The 24839-nt window shown below is 42.7% G+C and overlaps 1 protein-coding gene across 2 annotated transcripts in view; it reads left to right on the top strand.

The window, feature by feature from the left end:
* The window catches only part of LRRIQ1 (leucine rich repeats and IQ motif containing 1), a 332917-nt gene that overhangs the window by 93830 nt on the left and 214248 nt on the right, over nt 1-24839 (top strand). For both annotated transcript variants that reach the window (XM_077471833.1, XM_077471832.1), the window contains exons 10-13: nt 812-1005; nt 12099-12226; nt 18038-18111; nt 18199-18292. In XM_077471833.1, the coding sequence (XP_077327959.1) occupies nt 812-1005; nt 12099-12226; nt 18038-18111; nt 18199-18292 (490 nt within the window). The remainder of the gene's footprint in view (nt 1-811; nt 1006-12098; nt 12227-18037; nt 18112-18198; nt 18293-24839) is intronic.

Here is a 24839-nt window from a genome sequence, read left to right as displayed (position 1 = left end):
CTATGGACTTTATTTTATTTATTTATTTATTTTATTTTGTTTTATGCTATGGACAAGCTGATGTTTTGTTTTACTATGGACTTTATTTTATTTATTTATTTATTTATTTATTTTATGCTATGGACAAGCTGATGTTTTGTTTTATGCTATGGACAAAGCCCTCCTGTATTGAAAATGTGTTTATTTGCTGCCTTGAATGAAAATGCGGGACAAACCAGTGTGGGCTGTTCCTGGGTGTCCCTACCTGTATGGTTTACCGCTGCCGATACCAGTTGAGCTTGCCCCCCTCACAAAATGAACAATTGGAAGCTGGCACTTAACACTTGCAAAGTTGTACAGTCCTTCACTGTAATTTGTTGCAACATATACATCCTATTACATACAGTAAAAAAATACACTTTTCCCAACACTGTAACAAAAAAATACAAAAATGTAGTGGCTGCGAGATGCGTTTAGCAATAAATGAACAGATGTATTCTTTACATTCAAATTTGAACAATGATTGTGTGTTCCAACGATGTTTTAAAGTCAGACTGTTTATGGAAAGCAGTATTTTACTTTATGAAGATTAAATGTAATATGATATCATTTTGTTTACAGAAATGTTCGCCAATTCCGATCATTTATTTTTATAGCCTATAGCAGAAAATACTGTTTCTTTGCCACCATTCCCTACCTGCCAAAATGACTTTAGTGTTAGCATTTTTTATTCATCTCTGTTAACTTTTGAATTTTTTTATGTCAAAATCATTTGTTAAATAAACACTGTTTACAAGAAGAATGATAATTATATACATTTGGTTTGGTTTAGGTGGGCTTAATTCTCTTCTAAATCTTCAGAGGTTTGTCTTGGATCACAATCAGCTAATCTCCACTAGAGGTCTTGAGGCCACACCTCTGCTCACGTACTTGGACTGCTCCTACAACTATCTTACTGAACTTGAAGGAATTCAGAATTGTGGCTTGCTCCAGATTCTAAAGTTACAAGGGAACAACTTGACTGAGGTAAAATAATACATTATGCGGCTTGCATGCATTCTTTCATCTTTAAAATGACAAATTATGGCTGCTCCACTACACTAACAGGATTGCTATATGCAACTTTTTCATAACTGTATAGGAGATGTACCTACTCTTTTTGCTCTTACTGGCTGCACATGCCAACTGGGCTTTTTATTCCCTGTCAATCAGACTATTGCAGATTAGAATTGTAAATGGTGCTAAAATGATACAGAACATTTTACATTTACACATTAGACCGTTTCAGATCAAATCAACATTTTCCATATCGCCACTGGTTAGTTATGGGACTAAATTGTAATTCTTGAGCCCTGTGTCGGATTTACTTTTAGACACAGTAGATATGTACTGTACCTCTAGGTGGCACAGGCAAAAAAGGCAACTTTTCCATGTACTGTATGCAGTGGGGAAAATAATTATTTGATCCCCTGCAGATTTTGTAAGTTTGCCCATTTAAAAGAAATGAAGTATCTATAATTGTTATTATAGGTGTATTTTAACCACTTTCAGACCAGACCATTTTGCTGGTCAAAGACCAGACCACTTTTTGCGATTCGGCACTGCGTCGCTTTAACTGACAATTGCGTGGTCGCGCGACGTGGCTCCCAAACAAAATTGACGTCCTTTTTTTCCCACAAATAGAGCTTTCTTTTGGTGGTATTTGATCACCCCTGCGGTTTTTATTTTTTGCGCTATAAACAAAAATAGAGCGACAATTTTGAAAAAAACACATTATTTTTTACTTTTTGTTATAATAAATATCCCCCAAAAATATATAAAAAAACATTTTTTTCCCTCAGTTTAGGCCGATACGTATTCTTCTACATATTTTTCGTAAAAAAAATCGCAATAAGCGATTATTGATTGGTTTGCGCAAAAGTTATAGCGTTTACAAAATAGGGATAGTTTTATAGCATTTTTATTAATAATTTTTTATTATTCTTTTTTTTACAAGTAATGGCGGCGATCAGCGATTTTTATTGTGACTGCGACATTGTGGGGGACCCATCGGACATTTTTGACACATTTTTGGGACCATTGTCATTTATACAGTAATCACTGCTATATAAATGCAGTGATTTCTGTGTAAATGACACTGGCAGTGAAAGGGTTAACCAGTGGGTGGCAGTGTAGGGGTTAAGTGTTCCTAGGGGTGTGTTACTAACTGTGGGGGGGGGGTTGGGCTTTCATTTAGTGAACACTGATCTCTGCTCCAATCACATGGAGCAGAGATCAGTGTCACTAGTTGCTAGGCAGAATGGAGAAATGCTGTTTACACGGCATTTCCTCCATTCAGCCGTCCCATGAGACGATTGCGGGTATGCCCACGGCGATCGAGTCGGCGGGTCCCGCGACCGGACTCACGGGGGTCCCGATCAGCGCGGGAGCGCGCCTCCCGACGGCATTGAAGATTGGATGTACATGTACGCCAATATGCCTGCCCGTGTCATTCTGTCGACGTACATCGTCGCGCGCTGGTCGGGAAGTGGTTAAATGATAGAGACAGATTATCAACCAAAAATCCAGAAAAAAACACAATGTTATAAATTAAGATGCAGTTCAGTAAGTAAAAGAAGCATTTGATCCCCAACCAAACAACAATAATTATGGTTCCCAGAGACTAGATTACAGTATGTGCTCATGTGGTACACAGATTACTCCTGTCAATTTAAGAAGGTGCTCCTAATGACAACTCGTTATATGTATAAAAGACACGTGTCCACAGAATCTTTCTTCATTCAAACCTCATGGGCAAGACCAAAGAGCTGTCAAAGGACATCAGAAACATGTTTGTAGACCTGCACAAGGCTGGAATGGGCTTCGAGACCATCAGCCAGAAGCTTGGTGAGAAGAAAACAACTACTGGAGCAATTCGTTGCAAATGGAAGAAATACAAAATAACCATCAATTGCCCTCGGTCTGGAGCTCCTTGCAAGATTTTGCCACATGGGGTAAGGATGATCAGGAGAAAATGAGGGATCAGCCCAGAACTACACAGGAGGAGCTTGTGAATAATCTCACGGCAGTTGGGACCACAGTCACCAAACAAACCATTGGTAACACAATACACCGCCATGGATTGAAATAGTGCAGCGCCCCCCATGGTCATGCCTCGGTAGTTCAGAAACACTGAAAGATCAGCTCCACCGCCACAATCAAACAGCAATGTGAAGTTGAGTCGGTTAACCTGGGAGGAGCAGTGTGGCTCTGTCAACGGCCCTGTTAACATGAAATGAATGTGACCTGTACACACACACACGGACTACTACCCGAACAGAGAATAATTCATGCAGGTATGCAGTGTAATCTTTATGAATGAGCTGGAGCTACCTTCAAGTGACGCCCTCCTGGAAGTTGGATTTGCTGCTGTGCATACTTTGGATCGGGTACGGTAAGATTGACTTGCTCTCCATACAATGGTCACTACTCCTGTTGACATTTCACTAGCTTCACTGCCCGGTTCCCTACTGCGCATGCGCGTCTCTGCTGGTCCCCGCTGTGTCCTGGGAACTGTGTGTTTCCCAGAACACAACGGGGGCGGGGCATCTGCGGTGGTCTGCGGTGGTCTTGTCCCGGAAGTGGGTGCAGATACCTGGATTATCCAGGTAACTGCACTCCCCCCCCCCCCGAAAGGGGCCGATTGTGGCACCGGAGGGGGGGAGGGATCAGAAGAGCGGAACTTCCACTTCAGGTTGGAGGACCGCTTTAACTGTCAGTGATCTGCACAGGTGGATGAGGCTATTCCTCTCTATCCCTGTTTTCAGATTGTGTCAGCTACAAGATCGGGATGGTATCACGCTTCAGCAAGCTGAATGAGACTAACATTAGTGCTTACATTCCACTTGCATTGCCAGGAAATCAAAGTAACAAGTTGCAATTACTACTATACATTGAAACATACTCACCATTGCTATTACTACGAGAGGTAAATTAGGCTATCATATATCGGTGAACATCACCCTAATATCTTCAACCCAATAGCTTACCCTCAATGGGGAGCATGCTCTATGAGCCCTGGGGTTTACGTGATCTTTACACTCAGCATTATTAACCTGGTTGTTATCACATATGCGTGATTTCCACGATGTTGTGTAAATTTCACATAAACAATGGCGTCCAGACATTTAAGGTGACCTACTGTTTGTTTTTCGTTTTGTGTTTGTGTTTTCGGTTTTAATAGTACACTGTACATGATGATGGTACACTGGGTCTAATATACTGTGTTTCTAAATTAGCAACTTTTTGACTACATGTTAGCTCATTTTAATCCTTTTTGATACAATTAAAGAAATGCATTTAGCCAATTATTTAAACCCTGTTTTGCCATTCATTAACCACTACGTTACTCGCTGGGAGGACTTTGCCCTCTGTTAGGAAGTATGTGATTTTTCTTGTATGCACGGTCTGTTAGTTGGGCATTTACAGAACAGCAATTTATCCCCAATATGCTTTTTGGTGTTTTGATATGTGTGCAAATCTGGTAACCAACTACAAGAAACATTTTACCTCTGTGCTTGCCAACAAGGGTTTCTCCACCAAGTACTGTTGTATTTTGCTTGGGGATCAAATACTTATTTTACTCACTGAACTACAAACCCATTTATAAAATTTGTATCATGTGTTTTTTTCTGGATTTTTGGTTGATATTTTGATATTCATTTAACCACTTACAGACCGGACCATTTTGCTGGTCAAAGACCAGACCACTTTTTGCAATTCGGCACTGCGCCGCTTTAACTGACAATTGCGCGGTCGTACGACGTGGCTCCCAAACAAATTTGATGTCCTTTTTTTCCCACAAATAGAGCTCTCTTTTGGTGGTATTTGATTACCCCTGTGGTGTTTATTTTTTGCGCTATAAACAAAAATAGAGCGACAATTTTGAAAAAAAAAAACATTATTTTTTACTTTTTGTCATAATAAATATCCCCCAAAAATATATAAAAAAACATTTTTTTCCCTCAGTTTAGGCCGATACGTATTCTTCTACATATTTTTGGTAAAAAAAATCACAATAGGCGATTATTGATTGGTTTGCGCAAAAGTTATAGCGTTTACAAAATAGGGATAGTTTTATGGCATTTTTATTAATAATTTTGTATTATTTTATTTTTTTACTAGTAATGGCGGCGATCAGCGATTTTTATTGTGACTGCGACATTGCGGCGGACACATCGGACATTTTTGACACATTTTTGAGACCATTGTCATTTATACAGTAATCACTGCTATATAAATGCACTGATTCCTGTGTAAATGACACTGGCAGTGAAGGGGTTAACCAGTGGGTGGCAGTGTAGGGGTTAAGTGTTCCTAGGGGTGTGTTACTAACTGTGTGGGGGCTGGGCTTTCATTTAGTGAACATGAGTCTCTGCTCCAATCACATAGAGCAGAGATCAGTGTCACTAGTTGCTAGGCAGAATGGGAAAATGCTGTTTACACGGCATTTCCTCTATTCAGCAGCCCTGTGAGACGATCGCGGGTATGCCCATGGCGTTCGAGTCCGCGGGACCGGACTCACGGGGGACCGTACTCACAGGGGTCCCGACCGGCACTCGAACACGCCGGCGGTGGCGCGCTCGCAATGGCAGGGCAGCATTGAAGATTGGACGAACCTGTACGCCAATATGCCTGCCCGTGCCATTCTGCCGACGTACATCGGCGTGCCCCGGTCGGGAACTTGTTAAAATACACCTATGATAAAAATTATAGACACTTAATTTCTTTGTAAGTGGGCAAACTTACAGAATCTGCAGGGGATCAAATATTTCTTTTCCCCTCTGTATTTGTCAGCCATGCATTTTCACCCATCAACAGTCATCTCAAACTTATGTAAACTTTGCCACAACATCCTAAACCAGGTTAGGACCAGTAAATAAAGAAAATTATTTATAAAAAGATTTTGCTGGAGGGTACTATTTTGGGTGCCAAATGTTTCATGCTTAAAGCGGGAGTCCGCCGGGAGTCCGCGTTTTTTTTTTTTTTTTAAAGCCAGCAGCTACAAATACTGCAGCTGCTGACTTTTAAAAAAGTGACACTTACCTGTCCAGCGCGCCCGCGATGTCGGCACCCGAAGCCGATCTCTCGATCGTCTCTCGGGTGCTGCCGCCGCCATCTTGGGTATGGGAATCAGGAAGTGGAGCCTTTCGGCTTCATTTCCCGGTTCCCTACTGCGAGTCGCGCTGCGCAATAAGGATGGACCCGCAGCCTCTGGGATCTGTGTGTTTCCCAGCAGGCAGCGGGGGACTTTCGGAAAGGGGCGTAATCTACGCCCCTTTCCGCAGAGAGCTATCCCGGAAGTGGGTGCAGATACCTGTACTGTACAGGTATCTGCACCCTCCTCCCCCCTGAAAGGTGCCAATTGTGGCGCCGGAGGGGGGGAGGGTTCCGATGAGTGGAAGGTCCACTTTAGGGTGGACCTCCGCTTTAAGTTGGCCATACATTCACGATTTTTTTTTTGCTCAACCGGCAGTTTGAAAAAAAAAAAAAAAAAGCCCTGATTTCCCCATCCACACACTCGATGTGGATGGGAGAATCGCTCTCGCTGTGCTATTGTGTTCTGACAGCAGGTATCAGTGTTGTCAGCAGCACTGATTAGTCAGAAAAACTCTGACAAGCTGGATGTATGGAAGTTGATCAGTAGATCTGTACAACCAGCCTGCCCGTACATAGATCAAAATTCATCTGGTCACTGCTGAACTGGCTACATTTTGATGCATGTATGGCTGCCATTACAGGCTCCAGTGATGCAAATCTGACTTTTCCAGGTACACAATAACAGCAGTAGCCTTTGTTCTGTAGCCTACAAAATATTTGACAGCTGCAATCTGACTGGTCACTATATTAAGTTGACATTCTCTTCTTTTCTGGTTTTCTGGGGTCTGTCCATTGGCTCATTTAATAAATCATAGCTTTGCATGATTTAACTTCTCTATAAATCACTTTTCTGTTGTTTATTTGCTTTAGTTACAGTACATAGTAACATACAGCCGTGGCCAAAAGTTTTGAGAATAACATAAATATAAATTTTCACAAATTCTGCTGCTTCAGTGTTTTTAGATCTTTTGTCAGATGTTACAATGGTATACTGAATTACAAGCATTTCATAAGTATCAAAGGCTTTTAATGACAATAAGTTTATGCAAAGAGTCAATATTTGCAGTGTTGACCCTTCTCTTTCAAGACCTCTGCAGTTCACCCTGGCATGCTGTCAACCAGCCTGTGAGCCACATCCTGACTAATGACAGCCCATTCTCTCATAATCAATGATTGGAATGTGCCAGAATTTGTGCGTTTTTATTTTTCTTTGTTCACCCACCTCTTGAGGATTCATCACAAGTTCTCAATGGGATTAAGATCTGTGGAGTTTCCTGGCCATGGACCCAAAATTTTGATGTTTTGTTCCCCAAGCCACTTAGTTATCACATTTGCCTTATGGCAAGGTGCTCCATCATGCTGGGAAACGCATAGTTCATCAAAAAACTGTTCTTGGATGGTTGGGAGAAGTTGCTCTCGTAGGATGTTTTTGTACCATTCTTTATTCATGGCTGTGTTCTTGAGCCGAATTGTGATTGAGCCCACTCCCTTTGCTGAGAAGCAACCCCACACATGAATGGTCTCAAGATGCTTTACTGTTGGCATGACAAAGGTTTCTAACTACCCATCCACTGTCTTCCAACTTGTGATTTTTTTTTTTATGAAAATCAACTTCTACGAATCATCATTTCATTGAACAGACAATACCCTACACAAGAATCGCACATGGGCTGCCTGGTACCCTAGATCAGAGGTCCCCAACCTACGGACTGTTGCTGACCGGGAAGAGTACATATTTGCCAGCACAACAAGGATCTACAATCACTGTCCAAAGGTTTTTTTATTGCAGAGAGATCATTACATGTCTGACGAAGAGGTATTGCATGACTCCAAAGTGTTGCACTTGTCTCAGTGGTGTGATCTCTCTGCAATAAAAACCTTTGGATGGTGATTGTAGATCCTTGGTGTGCTGGCGAATATGTACACTTGCTTGATGTTTTCAGGATCCAACTGGTAATCCTTACAACACCCACTATTGATGAGCCTTGTTTTTCAGAAAATGTGCGATAGGAATATAGACAAGACTGTTGCTAACCGGGACGCACAGCAGGAGATGAGCGGCCACTGTGGTCTGCACAGGGCTATCACAGACCGCAATAGCTGCTCACCTACTGCTTTGCGGCCATGCCTGTGTGTGTCCTCTTCCAAATCCTCCGCCCGCTCACCCGCCCAGCCGACAATGTCATCCTATAAGCAGGGCACAGGGCAGGAGGAGCTACATATCAAAATGGAGAGCTCCTTTCGCCCCCTGCTCTGATGAAAGGATGACATAGTTGGCCTGGCTGGTGGGGAGAGGAGCGGGGAGAGGACACACAGACTGTTAACAGCCTCTGCCCTGCAGGTAGAAGTCGTGAGCAGGGAGGCAGAGATTGATGTTAGAGGGGAAAGGAGGAGAGGGTTCAGACTGCAAGGGCACTGTAATGTAAAGGGGGTGGGGGCTGTGATGTAAAGGGGGCACTGTGATATAAAGGGGACTGTAATGTAAAGGGGGCACTGTCATATAGAGGGGACTGTAATGTAAAGGTGCCTGCGATGTAACGGGGGCACTGTAATATAAAGAGGACTGCACTGTAAAGGGGCACTGTTTTATTATAGTGCCCCCTTTACATCACAGCCCTCCTTTACATTACAGTTCCCTTATGGTGCAGTCCCCTTTATATCACAGTGTCCCCTTTATGGTGCAGTCCCCTTTACATTACAGTGCCCCCTTTACAGAACAGTCCCTTTACATTGATGTAAAGGGGACTACACTATAAAGGGGCACTGTAATGTAAACGGAGGCTGTGATGTGAAGGAGAACTAAAAACACTGTGGGGCTTCACTGTAAAGGGGGACTGTGGACACTGATATAAACGGGGACTGTGCTGTAAAGGGAAGTTGTGGTGTGAAGGGGGCTGAGGACAGACTTTGTGACCATTCCATTTCCCAGCTTGTCCACCACAACTATCATCCTCCGCCAGCGGTCCCCCAACCCCCCCCCCCCCCCCACCCCCGCTCCCTAGGAAAATTTGCTGCAATGAAAACGGTCCCTGGTCCCAAAAAGGTTGGGGATCGCTGCCATAGACTGTTGGGTGTTGCCATGTACTTCCCCTTTGGAGGATGTCATATAGACATTTAAGTCCAATGTATAGCTGCATAAACAATATATTTGCTTCTACATAGTTTGTTAATGCAATCCACAAACTGCTCCTTGGCAGAACAGTAGACTAAAAATACAGAAAAAAAAAAATACTGCTGTGAATATTTTAATCATATAATTAGCTACAGTCTGCATGGTACAGAGTAGCAGAGCAATTACAAATGTATAAATTAGGTGTTAATTCGAGTCATGCTCATGAGATATCTAAAGGCATTCAGTGAAGGCAGATTACAGTGTTGTGCATTTGTTGACATGTAGTATCTAAGGGAGAAGATTGCTCATGAGCCACTGCTTGTGATCACTTTTAGAGAAGCCTTTATGTATGAAGTGTTTGGCTGAAGAACTGTCAGCGATTTTCCACAATATTTTTCATATTTAACCTTCCTAGAAACAAAAAAGAGTAAGCTAAATGGATTCTTGGAAGAAAACACAGTTTGTTAGTATGTTTAAGACCTCATTTACATGGGCAGCCAGGCACAGATAGTTTTCTGTATTCAGAGGTGGCTGAAAAGATGCCTCTTTATGTAGCTGCACTCAGTGCTATGCCCACAGACAACATGGCTGATGAGCTGTGGCCAGTTTGTATGTGGCCAGAAACTTATCAGAAACGCCCTCACACTGCCTGCATTCGGAGTTGGTAAGAGGCTGTTTTTGCATACAACTGACTCTCGATGGCTGATGCCCGTGTGAATGTACTTTAACAATAATGCCTTGAACACACAGTCGGACATTCCAACAACAAAATCCATTGGATTTTTTTCCGACGGATTTTGTGCCAAACTTATCTTGCATACACACGGTCGGACAAAGTTGACGGAAAATCCGATCGTTCTTAACGAGGTGACGTACAATACGTACGTCGGGACTATGAACTGGCCAGTAGCCAATAGTTGGGGTCTCTTAATTTATTCTGAGCATGCGTGCCACTTTGTCCATCGGAATTGTCTACACACGTTCGGAATTTAAACGATCAGATTTTTTTGTCGAAAATTTTTAGAACCTGCTCTCAAACTTTGTGTGTCAGAGATTCTGACGGAAAAAGTCAGATGGAGCCCCCACACGATTGGATTTTCCGACAACACGATCTGATTGCACATTTTCCATCGGAAAGTCCAACCGTGTGTACAGGGCATTAGTCTTCATGTACACGGGACATTGTTTAACCTCTCCTGACCGATTTAACTTGATAGCTAGAAACCGTCATTTAAAAACCTCAGTTTAGCCGTGTTTACATGCCGTGTTTAGTCCCGTTTGCATCTAGAAACGTTTTTGAAAAAAATAAATAAAAATGTCTGTAAATGAAATGCTGCTAAACGTGAGTTAGCAGCGTTTACAGGCTGTTACAGGCATTTGCAGTTTCAAATGCCTCTGAACATCTGCTCGGAGTGCATTTTTTTGCATTCCAAAAAATGCTTCTAAACTCAACTGCCTAGAAACTACTATATAAACGACCCTGTGTACATGTACTGATAAGATAACATAGAAGAGAGTTCAGGGGCAGCTGAAAAAAAATGCCCAGCTGCTCCTAATCGTCCGTTTACCAGCAGCAGTGTACATGAGGCCTTAACTGCTGCTGGTAAACGGATGTTTTGGAGCAGTTGGGAGTTTTTTTTTTTTAACTGCCCCTGAACTCTCCTTTGTTATCTTATCAGTGCATGTACACAGGGTCATTTATAGTCGCTTCTAGGCAGTTGAGTTTAGAGACATTTTTTGAAACCCAAAAAAATGCATTCAGAAGCTGAGTTTACAGGTATTTCAAGCGTCAATCGCTTCTAAACGCAGCTGAACATGGTAACACGCGTTTTAGCCATGTTTTGTTTACAGGCGTTTTTTCATTATTTTATTTATTTATTTTTTAAATGCAAATGCGGCAAAATGGCACTAGCCGCGGCATGTAAATGCAGCAAAATGGATGTTTTACACGTGGATTACTATCTGTCAAATTAAATCGATCGGCAGAGTTTGTAAAAACGTCCCATGTACATGAAGCCTAAGCCCTTGTACACACGGTCGGAGATTCTGACGGAATGTATCCGATCGGACCTTCTTGTCGGATATTCCGACTGTGTGGTCTACATCGGACTGTTTCCATCGGAGTATCCGACGGACCAAGTTTTCCAACTTGTTGGTAAAATTTTCCAACAAAATGCTCCGATTGGACATACTCCGATCATGTGTAGAGAATTCCGATCGGACAAAGTGCCACGCATGCTCAGATCAAATTCCTACACCAAAGCTATTGGCTACTAGCGTGAACGTAGTCCCGTCGTAACGAAATAAGTCATCACGTCGGATTTTCCGACAACTTTGTCCGACCGTGTGCATGCAACAGTTTCGGACAAAATCCGACAGACAAAATCCGACGGATTTGGTTGTCGGAATCTCCGACCGTGTGTACAAGGGCTTAGTGTATAAGCGTGATCTATAAGGCCCCATGCACACTGCTGCATTAGTTATCCTATGTGTTCATGCACACATGGACGTTTTTAGCAGTTTTCAGCAGGGGAGTTTGTGGGCCCTAAAATCACGTTCAAGAGCAGTTCTTTGACCACAAAAAACACTGAATGCCCCATAAAAGCTCATAAATGTGCATAAACTCTAGGCACGTTTAGCACTTCAGTGTTTATTTCAGTGGCCAGAATAAACAAAACTTCTGGCCAATGAAATAAACTCCCAAACTCTGTTAAACTCTAAAAAAAAAAAAACCTCTTTTGAAATGCAGCTTAGTTGAGTTTATAACACGGATTTTCTCCTCTCAGGATAAACAGTGTTTAGAAGAAACCAGTGTTCATAAGACAATGTGTAAATCAATGAATTTACCAAGCTGATTTTTTTTTGGCAGATTCCTAAGTTGGATAATCATGTGCTCCTCAGAGAACTGTATTTGGATGAAAACAACCTCACAACACTGAGAGAGATGTCATCATATTGGCTACCTTTGTTGCAAATGATTTCAGTCTCAAAAAACAGGTAGTTATAAAATGGTATGTAAGAATAACAATAAGGAATAAAGTGTCAAACCTGCTGTATTACATCAGATAATATCTTGATATTAGGCTTGACGGGAAATCCTAACCCCGCTGAATTTTTTTTAACTTGCAGAAAACACCTAGGATAGCTGTTTGCAAAATTAAAAATATACCAAAATACAGTACATATATCTTAATCGTACAGTACAGGGCACAGAAATTGATTCTCAGACCATGGGCTTATATGCTGTTACCATCAGGTGTTTTGACACTGGCATACGATTTGTTGGAAGCTGCCTCCCAGTGTAACCATATTAACCAGCCCTTTCTGTGAGGCCCCAGTTTTTTCGCTATGTCCTTGGGTTATGGACCCCTTCACCTTTTTTGAGAATATATTTTATTCCACTTTTTCCTTCATTTTGTTCATCAAAACATCTCTCAGGATCTGACTGCTTACCGCCTTATGGCTCACCATCAGTTTATGGATCGTTTATCTCAATATACATTTTGGAAACAGTGGGGCTGAGCTGAAATGTTTGTTTCAGGCATTGCATATTGCATTCAGGACTCAACTTGGTGCTTGGTAAAAAGAGTGAGTTAGTAGCAAAGTGCTATACAGTTTCAGAGCCATAGTCTATTCCTATTGCACCCAGATTTTGAATACCTCAGGGTGGCTGAGTAGAATTGCACGCCACACTTTTTACATATTTATTTGTAAAAATTTGAAAAACCATTTATCATTTTTCTTCCACAAAATATGTGCCACTTTGTGTATGTCTATCACATACAATTTAAATAAAATACATTGATGTTTTTGCTTGTAACATGACAAAATGTGGAAAATGACAAGGGGTATGAATACTTTTTCAAGGCACTGTATACAGTAAAAAGGTATTTGCCTTTTAATGTTTTTTTTATTTTTTTTGCATGTTTCTCACATTTAAATGATTCAGATCATCAAACAAATTTTAATATTACACAAAGATAACCCGAGTAAATCCAAGATGCATTTTTTTATTATTGTTTCATTTATTAAGGCAAAAAAGCTCTTTAAACCTACCTGGCCCTATGTGAAAAAGTAATTGCCCTCTCCCATGCTGAATCATGAAGGAACTGTGATTAACCACAATTTTTTGGAAAGCTGAGTTAAATTTCACTTGCCACACCCAGGCCTGATTACTGTCAGACCTGTTGAAACAAGAAATCACATAAATAGAAGCTGTCTTAGAAAGTGAAGCACGCTAACGGATCACAAAAAGCCACACAATCTAAAAAAAGTTCAAGAACAGATTAGAAACAAAGTGATGTACATGTGTCGGTCTAGGAAGGGTTTCAAAGCCATTCTAAAGGCCCATACACACGATCAGACATTTTGACAACAAACATGCAAATTAGCTGTTTTGGAGCAACATCCGACTGTGTGTACGCTCCATCAGACAAACTTTTTTGGTTTTCATCTGACTTTTGTTGGCTGTGCGAACGGACAAACTTTCTGGCAACAAAAGTCCGATGGAGCAAAGTCTGATCGTGTGTACAGAAAACCATAGGACTTTTGTACAAAGTACAAACAGGCATGCTCGGAACCAATGCAAAAGATCAGACAACAATACAGAAGTTGACCAAAGGTGGCGGTAAAGAGCAGAAAAACCACATGATTTGGTGAAAGTTGGCTAAAAAAAGTCCTGCTGTGTGTATGCAATACAAGTTCAGGGCCGACGCCCTTTGTACAAAAATCCAAGGGAAAGTTTGTACAAAGTCCTATCGTGTGTATGAGGCTTAAGACTTTGGAACTCCAGTGAACCACAGGGAGAGCCATTATCAACAAATGGAGATAACTTGGCCGGCCTGCAAAAATTACTCCAAGAGCATGACGACGACCGATCCAGGAGGTCATAAAAGAACCCAGAACAACATCTAAAGAACTGCAGATCTCACTTGCCTCAAGTAAGATCAGTGTTCATGAAATAACAATAAGAAAGAGAAATTATGGGAGAGTTCCAGGACCAAAGCCACTGCTGACCAAAAAGAACACAGGCTTATCTCACATTTACTAAAAAACATCTTCATTATCCCCAAGACTTTTAGGCAAAGATTCTGTGGATTGATGAGACAAAAATTTAACTTTTGGGAAGGTGTGCGTCCCGTTACATCTGGCATAAAACTACCGTATATACTCGAGTATAGGCCGACCCGAATATAAGCCGAGGCCCCCAATTTACCCCCAAAAAACTGGAAAACGTATTGACTCGTGTATAAGCCGAGGGTGAGACATGGCTGTCCATCCCTGTGTGTCCGTCCATCCCTGTGTGTGTGTCCGTCCATCCATCCCTGTGTGTGTGTCCATCCATCCATCCATCCATCCATCCCTGTGTGTGTGTCCGTCCATCCATCCCTGTGTGTGTATCCATCCATCCATCCATCCCTGTGTGTGTGTGTGTGTGTGTGTGTATTCATCCATCCATCCATCCCTGTGTGTGTGTGTGTGTGTGTGTGTATCCATCCATCCATCCATCCATCCCTGTGTGTGTGTGTGTGTGTGTGTGTGTGTGTGTATCCATCCATCCATCCATCCATCCGTGTGTGTGTGTGTGTGTGTGTGTGTGTGTGTGTGTGTGTGTGTGTGTCCGTGCAGCCTTGTGTGTGTGTCCAGCCTACCTGTGTCCCAAGCCTCCGTCCCGAGCCGCCGTCGTCCCGTGCCTCCTCTGTCCCGTGCCTCCTCTGTCCCGTGCCTCCTCTGTCCCGTGCCTCCTCCGTCCCGTGCCGATGGATCGCCGCTCCAGGATCGCCGCTCTTCTCGGCGGCCATTCTACAATTCAAAAGCCGCGCCTCCGTCCTCCGCCTGTGATAGGCGGAACACTCAATTTCCCAGCAGCCTGTGTTCCGCCTATCACGGATGTCCGTGATAGGCGGAACACTGACTGCTGGGAAATTCAGTGTTCCGCCTATCACAGGCGGAGGCGGAGAAGGAGGCGCGGCTTTTGAATTTTAATGTCCGCCGTCTGTCTGCTCGATACGCTGATCGAGCAGTCAGACAGCGGTGACTCGAGTATAAGCCGAGGGGGCACTTTCAGCCTCAAAAAAGAGGCTGAAAATCTCGGCTTATACTCGAGTATATACGGTAATACAGCATTTCGTAACAAGAGCATTATACCAACAATCAGACATAATGGTGGTAGAGTGATGGTTTTGGGCTGCTTTGCAGCTTCAGGACCTGGACGACTTACCAAAATTGATGGAACCATGAATTATGAGCTCTACCAGAAAATCCTAAAGGAGATTGTACGGCCAGCAGTTTGTGACCTGAAGCTCAAGTGCACTTGGGTTATGCAGCAGGACAATAATCCAAAACACAACAGCAAGTCCACCTCCAAATGGTTCAAATAAAGCAAAATTTAGGTTTTGGAGTGGCCTAGTCAAAGCTCAGACGAGCTGTATCATGATCTTACACAGGCCGTTCATGCTGGAAAACCCTCCACAGTGACTGAATTAAAACAATTTTGCAAAGAAGAGTGGGCCAAAATTGCTCCACAGCAATGTGAAAGCCAGTTATCACAAATGCTTGATTTCAGTTGTTGCCGCCAAGGGTGGCACAACCAGTTATTAGGTTTAGCACATTATTACCTTTTCCACATAAAGCCTGGCAGGTTTGGACAGCTTTTTTGCCTTCATAAATGAAATCATCATTTAAAAACTGAATTTTCTATATACTCGGGTTATCTTTGTGTAATAATAAAATGTTTTGATCATTTAAGTCATTTCAGTGTGAAATATATGCAAAAAAAATTTAAATCAGAAAGGGGGCAAATACTTTTTCACACAACTGTACACCTACTGTTGCATCTTTCTATGAAAATTTTGGAATTTTCCTCAGTTCTGCTGGCAGATTCCTTGAGGTCTCCAGGTCACTGGCACTTTACCCTTCACTATACGAGGTGACTAGCTTCAATATACGGACCATTTTCTACACAAGCCTCCCTGGCCTACAACACTCATACTCTGCCCTGAGTCTTGTATGTCCTCCCTCTCCCTATCAAGCTCAAAGATTTTACAAGCTGAGCAGTCCTTCTATTTTTGCATCCTTATTTGAATTCATATTTGATGTTTTTGTCATTCATTCTGGGCAAGACCTTTTCACTGGTGTTAAATTACCATATTGTTTCATTTATAACAATTGCATTTTATATTTGAAAGAGCAGTGCAACATTTCTTTAGCACAAATTAAGATAAAAAGATTTTTGGCATACCTGTAAATTCTATATTTTGGAGTACAGTACAGGACACAGGTCCCTCCCCTCTTTTCTGTGATATATTTATTGCTTGATTTAAAACTGGAGCTACATTCAGTGGGCTGTAGTTATATGGGTATACAGGGGGGGGGAGGGGGTTCGTTTTCAGCAAAGTCTTGCCAGCGTCCTATGACCTGAAGGTAGCGGGATATATCACCCTGGTCTAAGAATCTACTCCTGATTCTTGTACTGTTATCCAAGATATATAATTTATAGGTTTGTCAAAATTCCTATTTTTCATATCTTTGCTCAACAAGTCTGTAATCACATTTCCCTCTGCTGAACATACAGACATTTATTCCTGAAGTTGAAGCTGCATTGAGCAGATCTGCTTGAAACAACTTGAAGTTCTATTTTGTATGTAGCGCCGGCTCCTGAAGAGCATGCGCTATATGTTTTGAAATTTAAAGTTACACCTAAACTGCAGTTTGGTTTGGGTATAATTGTTCCAAATTTCGACCTCAGCCTCAGTCTGACTAGACTATAGGGTGTTCAGCCTGGCCATAAGGGACACTGTCTCTTCTGGCAGGCATGGAACCACAGTCTGGTTGGGTGCTTTAAGGTTACTTTCTCTCTGAGCCAGCCCAGTGGGAGGGTCACTCTTGCTGTGCTTTCTGGGAGAGGGTACTTAAGATGCGGATGTCACGTGGTTCAGGGTTCCGGTCCAGAAGTATGTTTTGACTCCATGGTCCTGGTCAGGAGGCCTTCCTGGAGCCCCCAGGAAGGCTATGGCCTGGGGTGCGGGTCCACCTGACTTTATGTCTCGGGGCTGGCTAGCCCGAGGCAGGGAAACTAAGGAAAGGATTTGGAGGTAGTATGGTGCCGTCTCCGGTCGTGGAGAAGCCCAGCAACTTCGTAGATATCAAGGGGAGGACTCTTCAGAAGAAGGCCACGTACGGGTTGGCTTCTTAGCAAGAGCCTGGTAGGGCTGAAGTACCTAAGTGAATACAGTGGGTACTGCCAAACCGGCTGAAAGATCCAGGTATCACACGAGTGTTCTACAAGTCCTAGTTTCCTACGTGTTCTACAATAATGTCTGTGGCAGAGACTTATTCCTGATTTAAGCACCTTGTTGGCTGCTAGGCCTTGTGAGAGGGGGACTATCCAACTTGAGTGAACATCCAATTGTGAATGGCTATTCTCTGGATTTAGTCAAAGTAAGCAAGTTCTTTATTATTGACTTTGACACTAAGAGTACCTAAATTTTCCTCCTAACCCTCTGATCCTATACTAAGAAACTGTTCCTTAAATAAAAAATAAAAATTCCTTTAAGCGGATCTGTCGTCAGTCTCTAAAGATTCTGGGCCATCTACCACGGGAAACCCCTAGATGCAAATCGAGGTGAAGAAGGTAACGGTAAGCCCAATCAAACCAGCAGCTCCTTCGGGGGTTAGTGCTACATGTATTATTGTGAACATGGGCATAATGTTACTAATTTGATTGCACATACTGGTGTTTTCAAATTAAATAGTAGATTTTTAACAGGGGATAGGTAATACATTAATATTCCTGTTATGATTTTACAGCTTGACACATCTTGCAACATTTAATTCCTTTATCTCTTTGGAACAAGTGGACCTTAGTAACAATTGTTTATCAGGTAAATTTGGCAATGATTTAATTAATTTATTTTTGTGTTTTTTTTTTTACCTGTTTCAAGCATTTACACATTTATTAATATTTTAAGAGCTTCAGACAGTATCACTTTGGTTGGACGGCTGTTTAAGTTTAAGCAGACTGAGAGTGAGCAAGAATCCATTTCTGCAAGAAGCCAACTGGAGGTAAATTTCATCTCAAAAGAATATCTTGAACCTATTGTGATGTCTCTTGCTATCGCACCCGAGGCTTTCTTTGTATGACTCCAGGAATGACTCCAGGAATGACTCCAATGCCTATTGCAAGCATAGGCATGCAATTGCACTTGCTATTGCAATAGGTTTAATTGGCCCAAATCTAGCGCTTCATCCAGAAGTCAGGTATTGGCAGCATCCAGCACTGATTCAGAGTCTCAGGTTTTCCAGGTAAAAACTACCTTCACAGGTCCCTTTAAAATAATCCTAGTTCCTTCTAAAAAAAAGCTTCCTAGCTGTCATAATGGTCCAGTGGATTTAGTAATTTCTATATTACTGACATGAAGCAGGTATACTTATTAGGACAGTCTAACTTCACGCTTAATTCCTGATCTGCTTGCTTGTTCTATTTGCTTATCTCAGAATAATGCAGCCAGGCAGCTATTATTTTCAGAAAGACATCTACAATGGCAGCCCTCATATTTTTTTATGTATGTTCCTTTTAACACCAAATATTTTTGTTTTGAAAATGATATAAACATGCATCTTTTTAAACCTGTAATATAATATACAGGTTCTCACAAAAGTGAGTACACCCCTCACATTTTTGTACATATTTTATTATATTTTTTCATGTGGCAACACTGAAGAAATGACACTTTGCTACAATGTAAAGTAGTGAGTATACACAGTGTAAATTTGCTGTCCCTTCAAAATAACTCAACACACATTTATTAATGTCTAAACCACTGACAACAAAAGTGAGTACACCCCTAAGTGAAAATGTCCAAATTGGGCCCAAAGTGTCAATATTTTGTGTGGCCACCATTGTTTTCCAGCACTGCCTTAACCCTTTTGGGCGTGGAGTTCACCAGAGCTTCAGAGGTTGCCACTGGAGTCCTCTTCCACTCCTCCATGATGACATGATGAAGCTGGTGGATGTTAAAGACCTTGCTCTCCTCCACCTTCTGTTTGAAGATGCCCCACAGATGCTCAATAGGGTTTAAGTCTGGAGACATGCTTGGCCAGTCCATCACCTTTACCCTCAGCCTTGGAGGTGTGTTTGGGGTTGTTATGTTGGAATACTGCCCTGCGGCCCAGTTTCCATATGGGGGGGAATCATGCTCTGCTTCAGTATGTCACAGTACATGTTTTAATTCCTGGTTCCCTCAATGAACTGTATGTAGCTCCCCAGTGTCAGCAGCACTCGTGCAGCCCCAGACCATGACACTCCCACCAACATGCTTGACTGTAGACAAGACACACTTGTTTTTGTACTCCTTGCCTGGTAGCCACCACACATGCCTAACACCATCTGAACCAAATAAGTTTATCTTGGTCTCATCGGACCAAAGGATATGGTTCCAGTAATTCATGTCCTTAGTCTGCTTGCCTTCAGCAAGCTGTTTGCGGGCTTTCTTGTGCATTATCTGTAGAAGAGGCTTCCTTCTTGAACGACAGCCATGCAGACCAATTTGATGCAGTGTGCAGCATATGGTCTGAGCACTGACAGGCTGACCCCTCTACCTCTTCAACCTCTGCAGCAATCCTGGCAGTTCGCATACATCTGTTTCCCAAAGACAACCGCTGGATATGACGCTGAGCATGTGCGCTCCACTTCTTTGGTGGACCATGGCGAGGCCTGTTCTGAGTGGAACCTGTCCTGTTAAATCGCTGGCAACTGTGCAGCAGCTTAGATTCAGGGTCCTGGCAATCTTTTTATAGCCTAGGCCATTTTTATGTAGAGCAACAATTCTTTTTTTCAGATCCTTTAGAGAGTTCTTTGCCATGAGGTGCCATGTTGAACTCCCAGTGACCAGTATGAGAGAGTGAGAGCAATAACACTAAATTTAACACACCTGCTCCCCATTCACACCTGAGACCTTGTAACATTAACGAGTCACATGACACCGGGGAGGAAAAATGGCTAATTGGGCTCAATTTTGACATTTTCACTTAGGGGTATATTCACTTTTGTTGCCAGCGGTTTAGACATTAATGGCTGTGTTGAGTTATTTTGAGGGGACAGCAAATTTACACTGTTATAAAAACTGAACACTCACTACTTTACATTGTAGCAAAGTGCCATTTCTTCAGTGTTGTCACCTGAAAAGATATGAAATTTTTACAAAAATTTCATGGGGTGTACTCACTTTTGTGAAATACTTTATATATATATTACACATGAATAGTTTTAGACGGTAAATAATAGATTCCTGAATTACTCATTGTCGTGCTGATAAAAGATTTGTGTTTAGAGTGCAGAACCAGCTACCTTTACCTACACGTTTGCTTAATCAAGTAAAGGTACCTCCAGACGTAAGAGAGTAGATGGCCATTTGTGAACTGGGAGGCCTTCTTACATCTCCAGGCCTGCCATATGAAAAAAACACTGATGAAGTGATTAAGGATTTTTTTTTTTTTAAGTGATGTTATAAGCAATAGTTAAAGTGCTACTAAACCGACAACAGTAAAATCAGTCTTTATATGCAGTAAAGCATGCTTTTTATACTCACTGTGGAACCTACAGGGTTAATCCTCTGCATTGTGCAAAAAGGCTGTTTGATTCTGTCTTCTCTGATCCTACACTTTTTTTACTCCTCAATCCATCTGATGTTAGTCCAGAGCGTTGGAGGCACTCTGCATATGCTCAGTTTGGTTTGTATTGCTAGAATTTTTTATTTTTTTTGGGAGTGTGCATGTAATGTGCACAGGGCCAATCATCATTATCCAGACAGAGGGTTATGGGTCATGCAGTCTCATAGGACAGTCAGAGGAGAATGAAAACCCCCCCACAAGCTTAAAAAGATAAAGATAAAAGTCACAAGAGTGCTATATATGAGAAAAGGTATTTAGCCATTTATATTTACTAAAATAATTGCATTTGTCTGTTCTGTGTACTGTGTTAAGCTAAATATACTTAATGCAGGGTCCTGGGTTTAGTAACACTTTAAACATTCAGTGTATACTTTACCAAGCACTTGTGGCTTCCCCCCTTAGGAAGCCTGATGGTACTTGCATGTTTATATATGCCAATCTATTGTAAGATGGCCAGCCTCATCAAACGTTTGTTGGAACATTTACATTCACACAAAATGTGCTTTTCTTTTAGGTGACAATAATCCAGGTATTTGATATTTACAGGTTGTTATAACATTGTCAATGTTATACTTTATGATTGTGGTTGCTTTTATCATTTGCTATTAGCAGCAGGTCAATTGTGGTTCTATCAATGATTCCCTATAGGGACCCTCCTGCTGTCAAATGTCACAATATACATTTTGCAACCAATCTAGTCCAGACTCTTCATTTGCATAAACCACAATTTGCACTGCCCGGCAAGCACCACAATGTATCAATGTTCACAAACAGCAAGAGTGAAAGCGATCGGACATGGTCAATGTGGTGATGAACATGGATAATGTGCCTGAATTCAACAACGTTTTATGAATACAGCTCTGAATCTTATTTTCATTTGTTAGTATATTGCATTTGATACATTAAAAAATAATCCTATATATTATTTTGCTGCAAGGACTGAGGGACAACTTTTTAGTTATAATTCTGTTTTCTTAAATGTTAATCCTCTCTATGACCATCAGATGTCAGTATTGTACCTGCTCATCTCAGCTGAACGGAATCAGATTAGATGTTCCAGTTCATGTTCACTTTTATGTTGTGCCAGCAGGTGGCACTTCGTCGTCTTTTAATAAACTCACTAACCCTGAAGCTAAATGTTTGACATTCAAACATTTTAACATCAGTATAGTTCAGAAGTGATATTACAGTTGTTGGTGATGTCTATTCTCTCAGAAATCAGGATTGACTTTTACCATATGACAGCTATTATTATTATTAGTTTTAGTAGTATATATGTTCAATGCCTAGAGCTTATACAAAAACATGTACGTTCTTTGAAAAATCCAGCTCATATAGTGTGCAAATTGCCATGTTACAGTATAAATAAATAAACTAAGATGTAAAAGCTATGAAGCTAATTTATGTGCCATTTTGTATTGTTATCAAAAGGCCTAAAGCTGTCCATGGCTGTCTTTTATTATGAGACAGTTTAAAGTTATAAAATGCACTATTTTATACTAATCTATGACTAGATACAAAATACTTTACTCACAGTTGATCCAGAGGAAGGCAAAAAACCCAGCAAAGCATGATCCAATTTGCTACAGCAAGATAAAAAATTCCTCCCTGATCCCCCGAGAGGCAATTGGATATTCCCTGGATCAATTTTACCTATAAATGCTAGTATTCAGTTATATTATGTAGATTTAGGAAAGAATCCAGTCCTTTTTTAACCACTTGCCGACTGCCGCACGACGATGTACGTCGACAGAATGGCACGGGCAGGCATATGGGTGTACATGTACGTCCCTGCCTTCCCGCGGGTGGGGGGGCCCGATCGGTTTTCGTTCAGAAGCGATCCGGGATGAGGGGGCGGCCATTCATTCATGGCCACCCCCTCTCGATCGCTCCTGGCGAATGGAAGTGAGGCGTGACATCACTTCCTCTCCTGTAATGTAAACACAGGAGAGGAAGTGATGTAATCTCTCCTCCGTGTCGGTATTTTTCGTTCCGGCACCGAGGAGAGAGGATCGGTGAGTTGCACCAACACGACACTTCACAGCAGAACATGCCAGGCACACTCACACCCCCCCTTCACCCCCCAATCACCCCTGCCCCCCCAGTCACAGTGACACCAATAGCATTTTTTTTTTTTTTTTGCATTGGTGTCATTTGTGACTGTAATAACTGTTAGGGCAGTTAGGGTTAGCCCCCTTTAGCTCTAGGGTACCCCCCTAACCCCCCAATAAAGGTTTAACCCCGTGATCACCCCCCGTCGCCAGTGTCACTAAGGCTGGGTTCACATTGCAGCGGTTTATGAGAACGGATGTGATTCGCACCGCACTGCAGTGCAAATCACATCCGATCTCTGTGCGATTCGAGTTCAGCCATAATGAATTCGCGCCGCACCCGCCGCACCCCCCGCAAATTCGCACGGGACCCTTTTTTTGGTCCGCAGCAGAATCGGATTGCATGGGTGTTCACACCATGCGATCCGAGTTTGCAGATCGCACTGCAATATGCGAACTGATCTGGGGGTGTCATTAACATTTCACTGACACTCCCAGCAGTTCGCATAGGGCAGTGTGAACTGCCGCCGGGAGGCATGCGATGCGGGAACCCGCCGCGGATTCGTGGCGTTCCCGCATCGCTCCAGTGTGAACCCAGCCTAATAAGCAATCGTTTTTCTGACCGCTGTATTAGTGTGACAGGTGACGCTAGTTAGGCAGGTAGGTATTTAGGTTCGCCGCAGCTTTTTATAGTGCCAGGGACCCCCATATACTACCGCATAAAGCCCCCTGATTGCCCCCTAGTTAACCCTTTCACCAGTGATCACCATATAACTGTCAGGCCGCGTACACACGCGCGGACTGTTCGCCCAACCTTGTCCGCTGAACAGTGTTTGGGCGGACAGTCCGCTCGTGTGTGGGGCTTCAGCGGACAGTTTCAGCGGACAGTTTGCCGAACAAGGTCTTACGGAAATTCCGAAAAACTGTCCGCTGAAACAAGGTTTCAGCGGACTGTTCGCTCGTGTGTAGGCTTGTTCGGCCAACTAAGTCTCGCGCATGCTCAGAAAGGATTTCCACGTCGGAAGGTTGCATTGCAGTGTATAGGACGTCGTATTTTTCGTCCCGTCGTACGTGCCGTTCACGTCATCGCGCACGGTTTCAGCAAACTGTTCGTCCGTCGTGTGTGGCCATGTCCGTCCATGCTAAGTTTGAGCGGACTGTTCGCTCAAACTGTTGGACGGACAAAGTTGGGCCAACAGTCCGCGCGTGTGTACGCGGCCTTACAGGTGACGCTGGTTGGTTAGTTATTTTTTTATAGTTTCAGGGCACCCGCCATTTATTACCTAATAAAGGTTTAACCCCCTGATCACCCGGCGGGTGTCAATTGTGACTGTAATAACTGTTAGGGCAGTTAGGGTTAGCCCCCTTTAGTTCTAAGGTACCCCCCTAACCCCCCCAATAAAGGTTTAACCCCGTGATCACCCCCCGTCGCCAGTGTCACTAAGGCTGGGTTCACATTGCAGCGGTTTATGAGAACGGATGTGATTCGCACCGCACTGCAGTGCAAATCACATCCGATCTCTGTGCGATTCGAGTTCAGCCATACAGATAGTATGGCTGAATTCGCGTTGCACCCGCCGCACCCGCCGCAAACTCGCACGGGACCCTTTTTTTGGTCCGCAGCAGAATCGGATCGCATGGGTGTTCACACCATGCGATCAGAGTTTGCAGATCGCACTGCGATATGCAAACTGATCTGGGGGTGTCATTAACATTTCACTGACACTCCCAGCAGTTCGCATAGGGCAGTGTGAACTGCCGCCGGGAGGCATGCGATGCGGGAACCCGCCGCGGATTCGTGGCGTTCCCGCATCGCTCCAGTGTGAACCCAGCCTAATAAGCGATCGTTTTTCTGATTGCTCTATTAGTGTCACAGGTGACGCTAGTTA

The sequence above is a fragment of the Lithobates pipiens genome, unplaced genomic scaffold, assembly GCF_037356315.1.
Source record: "Lithobates pipiens isolate NorthernLeopardFrog02 unplaced genomic scaffold, aLitPip1_a1.2 Scaffold_8, whole genome shotgun sequence".
Taxonomy (NCBI): Eukaryota; Metazoa; Chordata; class Amphibia; order Anura; family Ranidae; genus Lithobates; species Lithobates pipiens.
The sequence above is the reverse complement of the archived record's forward strand: the minus strand, read 5'-3'. Positions and strand labels throughout refer to the sequence as shown.